The sequence below is a fragment of the Populus alba genome, chromosome 8, assembly GCF_005239225.2.
Source record: "Populus alba chromosome 8, ASM523922v2, whole genome shotgun sequence".
NCBI classification, from domain to species: domain Eukaryota; kingdom Viridiplantae; phylum Streptophyta; class Magnoliopsida; order Malpighiales; family Salicaceae; genus Populus; species Populus alba.
The window spans coordinates 5385498-5394975 of NC_133291.1; the positions used below are offsets into that span (position 1 = coordinate 5385498).

General features: G+C 32.9%; 1 protein-coding gene across 2 annotated transcripts; it reads left to right on the forward strand.

Annotated features, from left to right (window-relative positions):
• The first annotated feature begins 1171 nt into the window (after nt 1–1171).
• Nucleotides 1172–9328, forward strand: LOC118055747 (uncharacterized). 2 transcript variants are annotated; one of them, XM_035067722.2, is made up of 11 exons: nt 1172–1332; nt 2185–2246; nt 2750–2886; nt 3825–3883; nt 4004–4027; nt 6226–6308; nt 6422–6486; nt 6749–6798; nt 7261–7362; nt 7859–7918; nt 8558–8602. In XM_035067722.2, exons 1-11 carry the CDS (start codon nt 1330–1332, stop codon nt 8585–8587), a joined length of 675 nt encoding a protein of 224 aa, XP_034923613.1. In that variant the 5' UTR covers nt 1172–1329; the 3' UTR covers nt 8588–8602. The 2 variants fall into 2 exon arrangements, with proteins under 2 accessions (XP_034923613.1, XP_034923612.1); XM_035067721.2 differs by lacking the exon at nt 8558–8602 and adding an exon at nt 8931–9328 and having other exon boundaries at nt 1173–1332.
• The last annotated feature ends 150 nt before the right edge of the window (nt 9329–9478 follow it).

Here is a 9478-nt window from a genome sequence, read left to right on the forward strand (position 1 = left end):
AAAATAATAAAAAAAAACAAAAGAAAGGCATACGCCAAGGGTTATTTTTTTTTTCTTGCATAAAAAATATCAAAAAATGCTAATATCTAAGAGTGTTATGTCTTTCTGCAAAGATATACCCAAGAGCCTTTGGTCTAGCTATAACGCTCAACCCAAGAGTAATATTTATAATAATATTAAACTTACACGACTCAAGTTTAAGTGAGTCTGGTTGTAACACTAAACTCATGAGCCTTGAATGTGGGTCTGGTTGCAAGGTCGTGTCATAAAAGTGTGATAATTAAATAGATTAATTAAAAAAAAAAAACGAAAAAAAAAACCAACACGAAGAAAAAAACTAATGAAGAAAAAGAAAAAAAATATGAATTAACTGGGTTAACCTTTCAAACCAGAATAACCCGTCAAACCTTATATTCGTGTCATGAAAGTTTAATAACTAAATAGAAAAAAAATAATTGACGGGTTAACATGTCAAGCTTGGAATGCGTGTCATGAAAGTCTGATAATTAAATATAAAAAATTTAACATTAATAAACTAAACTAAATGAAAAAAATTGATTAAAAAGAAAAAAACAAAAAAAAAATAAAATGTATAATTAACCAGTCAAACCAGGTTAACCCGTCAAACTCGGGATCAATTAACAAATTAAATCAAACAAAAAAAATTAAAAGGAAAAAGAAACTAAGAAAGAAGCCAAAAAAAAATCCATAAAGGCATAAAAAACCAAAAAAATAGAGAAAAAAAAAAAATGAAAAATAATATATATTATATAATAATAATAATTATTATTATTATTATTATATATAAGTATAATTAAAAGACGTGGGGCTACAATGCTTTTCTAGAGTTCTTTAATATATAAAAATAGTAAACTTTAACTTAACCCCAAAACTATATCCAAGTTTGAATTTAACCCCAAATGAAATTTCAAATGTCATTTTTCAACAAAGAGTGTTAAGCTTCCTACAAAACAGCTTCGGGTTTTGAAGCATAAACGCAAAGCTTGGACAGAATCCACTAACATATATAGATAAAGGGATTCAATTGATAATTTTATACTCTGAGACAAAAAAACAAAATTATTTAGGACTTAAGCAGGAATACATTATAGTTGGAGGGGTGACTCAAAAGAAAATCAAAGTAAAGCTAAACAAATGAAAATGACAGAAATCAGCCAAGTACTTGTTTACTTACTGCTCCTAGTAAAGAGAAAAAAAAAAAAAACTAACTGAAAACAAGAGAGAGCTATCGAAGTCGAAACCCTAAGATTCTCCCTCATCGCAAATATCACTTCTCACTGTGAATCAGGTTTTATCAAAGCTAGGAAGATGGTCAGTTTCTTTTGTATCCGTGTACTTATATAGTACAGGTGTATGCGTATGCTGTTTGCTAAACTGATTGTATTGATTTCTGCTTGCTTTATACTAGTTTTCATCAACATATGTGTGCGATGAGGGATTGATTGTTTCTTTTGAATTATTTTGTACAATTATCTGGTAATCAGTGTTAATTGTAGGTTTTTTAATTTAGTGGTGTAAACTTTAAATGTATTCTGTGGAGAATTTGAAGTTACATTGAGTTAGGCTTTGTTAATTGGTGAGTTTAGGGTCTTGCTTGCAAAAGAGGAGCAAAAGGAAGAAAATTCTTCTTGTTACAGAAAAGAAGTCATCACTAGTCTTTTTAGGGAAAAAAAGATCTTAGTTTGTGTAAATTTAATGCAGTTTCTTTTTTTCTTTTAATGTTTCTTGGATTATGTGATATGTATGTGCGCACTCAGCCTGTGTTCAAGCAAAAAATTTAGTTTGTGTAAATTTAATGCAGTTTCTTTTTTTTTTTAATGTTTCTTGGATTATGTGACCTGTATGTGCGCACTCACCTGTGTTCAAGCAAAAATTTAAGTTTGTTTTGTTGCCTGTGCATGCACGGTCTGTCTTCACTGTGAAAAAAATGGCAATCTTACTGATTGATGGTTTATAAATTTCTATGATACCAAGTTGTTTTCTTTGTGTTTATTAAGCATATATTCATTTGATGGGTTATAAATATGTGCTGAATCATGCAGTTTTATGTTAATTATGGTCATGTAGGAATTTAAACAAAAATCATTTTCAATGTGTGCATGTTCACTTTATTTTTCTTTAAGTTTCTTGTTCTTCTTTTTTCTATGCATTTGTTTTCTACAGCACAAATTAAATAGAGGCAACCGTGAGAAAGTCCAGCAGTTCATGAGTATAACTGGGACAAGGTAAACCAAAGATTAAATTTGATGTTGCTACTGTACTTGGAATGATCATTATTGAGACTAAACTTTAAATTAAATATGAGGTTCCTGGAGGACCCTTTCCCTTGCTGTTGATACTCCTTTTTAAAAAATTAAAATTAAATAATGGTAGCAAGAATTAACTTTCATTGGAAAGATCTTGTGTGCATGTGTGAGTAAAGTAAGAATTTTATCCAGGTGCTTTGCTGTTTCTTTTATTTCTATTTCCCATTACTTATCGAAGCAATTTTTAGAATTTAAAATTGAACTTATTGTCTAATCAATATGTTGTACTTATTCAAGTAAAAAGGAAAAAAGAGAGAAAGGAATAGATTTCAGAACATGATATGGGCAATGAAGTTTCATAAATGTGACATCTTATTGTTCTTGGGAATAATGATTTGAATGTATGTTTATGATCTGCACAGGGTAGCCTTGTTCCTTTTCTTTTACAGTTTGGTGATTAAAATAGTTATTTTGAAATGCAGTGAGAAGGTTGCTGTTCAGGCTTTGAAGGCTAGTGATTGGCATCTAGAAGGAGCATTTGATGCGTTCTACAGCCAGCCTCAGTCTAGAACATATACTGATTCTAGACATTTGGAAGAGCTTTACAACAGATATAAAGGTTAACAGTACTTATCTAACTACTTCTCTTTCTAGTGGCACTTAAATTAGAACCTTCAGTATGCTGCAATTAATAAATTTTAGATGCATTGCTACATGCTTATTGAAAATGTGCATTTAGATGTATTACTGTATGCTTATTGAGGATGCACTTTAATTTCCATGTCATTATATTATACATTGTGCTTATTGAGAATGTACTTTTAATTCTATGTTGTTATATTATACATATGTGCTTTAATATTAAAAGAGGTATTGATGTTAAGATAATCATTAAGGAATTGGTTGTTGCTTATAACCCTGCCTCATTTGCCACTATTTAGATGCAACCAAATTGATAGTTCTATCCCAGGTAATCTCGGTTCTTCTTCTTTCTTTCTATTTTTCCTCTTACAGAATGCCGTATTCAAACCTAGAGACGCCGAATCTCTCTGTTCCAATTATCTAAAAATATAACTTGCTCTATATTTATTTGATACTCTGTGCACACCATGTAGGATCCAAATTGACAGAGCAGATATAAATGTCTACAATATATTTACAAATTGCCAATTCTTTTTGGCTTACAGTGTTCACAAAAGAAAAAATACACTGTTAGAATATCTCAGTTATTTGCTCAATGGCAATTCTGATTATCATTTTTTTTTGGAGTACCATTATCTGCACGTGTCTTGGTGCATTTGAAGCATATTAAACTTACAAATAAATCATGTTTTTTGTGCATGTATGGATAATGCATAAGTTAGTGGAACAACTTTTTTTATTGGAAAAGCCCTAATGGTTCTATATAGCATCCAACAACTTACCAAATTTTGTGTGAGTACAAAATTCACTTTTTTCACAAAGATACTCTTTAAAGAACATAGTTACCCTATTTTATATTAATAGCTTAGCGAAATTATGTTTACTCATAGACATTTGCTCTGATTCGTTTTGCAGATCCTTATGTTGATATGGTACTTGTTGATGGTATCACCATCCTTTGCAATGATCTTCAGGTGCTGCTTTGACTTCCATTTATTTGTTTGATTATAAATGTTGCATCAAATCAGTTCAAAGATTATAAATTGTTTCTCTTAGATTCTGAAAATAATATCTGAACCTTTCTCATTTGTCAGGTGGATCCTCAAGATATTGTTATGGTATGCATGCATTTATCTGTCCCAATGCTTTGTATCTGAGGTGCATGCATCTGCATATATTTTTATTCACTCACATATGTATTCTGGTATTCTGTTGAATTACTTAAATGGGAAATGTAACCTGATAATAGAACAAAAAAGAACATGAAGACAATTTTGCAAAATTGCAATTGCTTTGCATATGTTATACATTAAATAATAGTTTAATCAGTCTAGAAATCTATATGTTCTTATGTTATTACATTTTACCTGCTTTTTTTTTATATAGAAATACACTATAGATATCGAGTGGGTATCGGTGATTGTACCAGCACCATTTTAAAGACTAGGGGTTATGGTTGATGTTGATTCACCTACTTTAATGTCTCTAATTCAAAACTGAACTTGACAATTTTTTTTTCATCCAGCTCCTTTATTGTTCCTGCTATAAGTAGCGAAGAAAACTAAAATTTACTCATGTCAATCCCTACAAGTAATATATCTAGAGAAATGTGATTGATTACTTCTCAACACTGTTTCATTTATAAATAACCTTGTTCAAACATCTTCACCATTGGCCATGTACCTCATAAATAAACTGATCAATTATCCTGATGCAACTTTAAAATTTTTGTCAGAAGATGGACAAGGTTAGTTCTCTTTTTTTATTCAGCTTCCTTCATGGTCCTTGGCTTAGCTTGTCCCTTAAATATGAAGTAATCTGGCATTTGATGATTGGAAAGATTTGAAGAAAGTACGTTAGTTGTAGTTTCTTGAAACTTGTCCAGAGTATATGTTTTGCTGCCTGCCTGCTTCTAATATAGCGGGTGACAGTTTAAGGAATATTTGACTGGTCTCTCATTTTGCACTTTGGAATTTCAAGCGTTGGTGTTTTTGAGCTTTCAGTTCAATGGATGTAAAAAATTAAAGTTTCTCTCCAGTTTTCAATGTGGAATCTAGGGATCTGAAGTATAGCAATTTTAATGTTTTTTTTCTGAAGAAGTTACTGTTTGCATGTATACTGGCAAGGAATAATTTATTTAAGCTAGTGATAGGAAAACATAGAAGGAAGAGATAATTAATCAATTGTAATTGAGTAGTTCTTACAAAGTGGTCTAGTGGATTTGTATTTGGAAGGGTGGGGTGTTTTCATTAATGTGGCGGAGTATGGTAGGAGAATTTTACTCTCACATTATGCATGGCATGAGAGGCACTTCAAAATTTCTTTCTAATTAAATATCTAACTAATTCAAGGTGGAAAGTTACGGGAGTCTTCTCAAACTTGTATTGATGAAAAAAGACTTGCTAGTGTTAGTAGGTTGTGTAAGAAAATAGTGTAAATCATATCTTGGGATCTCATCTAACAACTTAAACTATTGGGTTGAATTGGTTCTTTGACATGGATCAAAGCCTTAATGACCAAACGGTCACGAGTTTGAATCTCACTACCTCCATTCTATTTGATAGAAATTAAGCACAAGGTAATCTGGGTCTGTGCAAGTTTCAAGCCCAAAGAGCTTTCACTTGAAGGAGCGTATTAGAAAATAATATAAATCATATTTTTGGATCTCATTTAACAGTTGAAACTTTTGGGTAAGATGGTTCCTTGATAGGTTGCACCTGTTTATAGGTTGTGTTTAAATATGCATGGATTCGACTTGGGTAAGGCCTAGGTGAATCAACCCCAACATATCCATTTTAAATGTAGCCCTAACTTGGCTGCTTTCCTAAAAGTGAAAGTCCTATATGGTATTTGGGATTAGGCTTAGATGGACCCATCATCCCTTGTTTACTCATATGCATCTTATAAGAACTAGATGTGTCCTTTTTCAAACTTTGGGATAGTTGGGAATGTAAAAGTGGGAATTTTTATCCATTTGCATATCAGTAATGTCATCTCATAATAAAGAGTTTCAAAGTATCTAGAAAGGAAGCTCATGGTAAAAGTTAAACATATAAGCAGTATTCATTACATTAAAGAAACTGCATATGTTCCTGCCTGGAATGCCAACCTGAAAACTGCCCTGCATGGATTGGGGCCATTGTAAAGCTGAGCTCTGCATAAAACTTATACTCCTAGTATTCATTAACAGGTACCCATTAACCCATGATGTACCAGCTAATTTTTTCTTCTAATTGTTAACTTGGCATATTGTCAATTACATATGCCAATCAGGGTAAGGTAAGTTGGTAATATGTTATGTCACTTGTTATTGCAGTTAGTTGTTTCATGGCACATGAAGGCTGCCACCATGTGTGAATTCTCCAAGCAGGAATTCATTGGTGGATTGCAATCACTGGGGTTAGTGTACAAATTTTCTGTGTATCTTCATGTTTGTTTCTCTAAAGAAGTATAAGTCGATAGCATGTAATTGTTTTTATGTGAATCTAGTTTAAGCTGTATATTATTGGCAGGGTCGATTCTTTGGATAAGTTTCGTGAAAAAATACCATATATGCGATCTGAGCTGACGGATGAACGTAAGTGCAACTTCATAAACTATTAAGAAATTTCTCAGATAAATTATAATTTTAAAATTTCATTCCAGGGTTAGTTGTATAGATTGTATTATTGATCACAAACCTGTGCGCACACAAACTTTGCACTTGTGCGCACACGCACAAAGACCTGAGATACATTTGTTTAAATAATTTTAAAGAGATTTTTTTATGTGGTTTTAAAGAGATTTTTTTTTATTTGGTTTTATCACTGAAATTACCTTTTCCTCCTCTCATTTTTCAGAGAAGTTTCGTGAAATATACAACTTTGCTTTTGGCTGGGCAAAAGAAAAGGTAAACACTGTTTTGCACAAAGAATGTGCCTGGATTTGTGCTTGACGATAACCATTATTTTTTGCATCTGGCATATTTGACATGTTAGATAATCTGTGGCATAAACCAAGCCAGGTACCGAATTTAATGAATAAAGCACTTTAATGGAGTTGGTATGTTAGCAAAACTTGTTATTCATGAAACTGTCAGTGATGCTCATTTCATGTCTCCAGAAATCTGTTTTCTCATCACAGTGCCTGGTTTTGTGAGTATTTGTCTTGATGGATGTGAGTTCCCATGTGTAGAATAGAACAAGTCTGTGGTTACCATATGCATACATGATTTAAAGCGTCACAAGTCCAGCTTCAGGAACAGCACAAAAAATATTTATGACCAGATATTGGAGTACAGTTTCCTATGATTTTTGAATACATTAGGTTTTCCAATCCTATGCTGACTCTGGTGTTTTTTTGTTGATATTAGGGTCAAAAATCATTGGCATTGGATACAGCAATTGGTATGTGGCAACTGCTTTTTGCTGAAAAACAGTGGCCTTTGGTGGATCACTGGTGCCAGTTCTTACAGGTAGCTTTTAACTACTTATGATGGTATATCATTTCAATGTTTACTGAAAGCATTCAAGGTGGATTATTCCTAAATTCAGAATCTTTGCTTATGAATAGTGGATCTGGTATCTAGATAAGCTGACTTGTGTTGAGTGGTGGGTATGCAATAGTAATAAGCTAACCAGCTATCAGTATTGAACGGCTATATTCTAGAGTGATTATGTCAGGAAGTGTTTTAATAAGCTAATCAGTAGTCTTGAACACCTATTTATGAATGGCAAACTGACATATGTAATTGCCAGTGTCCTTAAATAGATATCTTTTAGCATATCAGACATTAATTTAATACTTCTGTCACCAATTTCATTCCAGTACTTTCTGTTTTTTTCTCTAGTAAGAGATGACTTTCTAGTAGGTTTGACAATTCATGTTTGTATCAACTATGGTTTTATTTCTTGTAGATATTTGTATTTTCATGAATTATTTATTTATTTTTATTTTATCAATGCTCTCAGGCTCAGCATAATAAAGCAATCTCGAGGGACACTTGGTCTCAACTGCTGGAGTTTGCCAGGGTAAGATAAAGCATTATGCTCGCTGAAGTTATTTGCTTGTTTCAACTAATATAAGCTTATACACCCATAGCTAGTATGTTGTGCCATATAGAACTACTAAAAGGAGAGGGGAAAGAGAAGTTATTCTATAGCTTTAGGTAATTAGATGTTGTACCGACAAAGTCACTAGATTGAGTATAAAATAATTTGGCTTATAAGTTTGCAGAATCGAGGATGATGATTATTGGCCCTAACCTGCTTAAATTTGTGACTTGATTGATTTTCTCTTATGACACTGAAAGATGTAGAACTCAATTTGACTAGCCTTAGTTCAGAATTTGTAAAAATAAATGCTTTGGATTGAAGGATAAAGGAAACAAAAGTCCTCTTTTCTCCCTTCCCCTCATTCTCGAATCACTTTTCTGAGCTTGGATCATGAGATGTGGATGGGTGACTGAAATTCAAAAGTCTTCCAAGGCCTGCAATCATTTGAAAAACTGTGCAAGAATGCTATTCATCCACAATTTGTATACCCCATTTACACCGCCTAGATGCAATGGATTGCTTGCTTGTCATGAGTGAATCTTGTGGATCTTACCTTTCTGTGTTTAGCTGGCATGTAGAACACACTAGATAACCTCATTTTGGGCTGCTCTCTAGGGAATGGATTGCGCACTCTGGAATTCCTAATCAAATTTTATTTTCCCTAAAGGTGATAAGTTCGATAAATTGAATGTTGGAAGTTATTTTTAGTTCGATGAAATTGTGGAATTATGAGGAATGAATTTAGTTTATACCTTTTTCTTAGTTTATATCATAAAATTTCTTGTTTTGCGCAATGAAGTAGAAATCTAAATTGACAATAAATACAGACCGGGGAGTTTTACCTTTACTATCTTATGAAAGATGCAGCAATGAAAATATCACATGATACATGCGTGTTGGACTGTATCATGGGGGCCTGGTCTTGTATGTTTGAATCTATTGTCATTGCGAATACTAATCTTGTAGAATGGTTTTCTTTTCAATGCAGACAGTAGACCCCACATTATCAAATTATGACGCTGAAGGTGCATGGCCCTATCTGATTGATGAATTTGTTGAATATTTGAATGAGAATGGCATAATGCAAAATGGTCGGTCAACTGATTGGAGCCAAAAACGATGATTGACCATGGGAATCCCCTGATGTAGGTCGTGGATTTTTGGCTTATATTCTGTCATTTTCCTCGGAACTTTTCTTCTTCTTTTTTCTTTCCACAAGACCCAAAATGAAAGGAAAAGGAAAGATGCACTTGTATCTGATATCTGAATTTGGCAACCCGCACTTGGATTTTCAGTTGATGGGATTTTCTGTATTGGATCCATTTCTTGTGAAAGCTGAATGTCTTGTTGAAATTTCTCAAAAAAGAAAGGTTTGTTGGCGTGTAATATCTCACTTCTCTGTGCTCTATTTTTTGTTTTGGCAATGCCACATCCATGCTTGTGTCTTCCTGTCATTGAAGGTGCAAAATTCTGTGTCCAAAAGCAGTTGCGGCTTCAAAAGAATTGAAGGTCGCATTGAGATTTTAAAAATCTCGG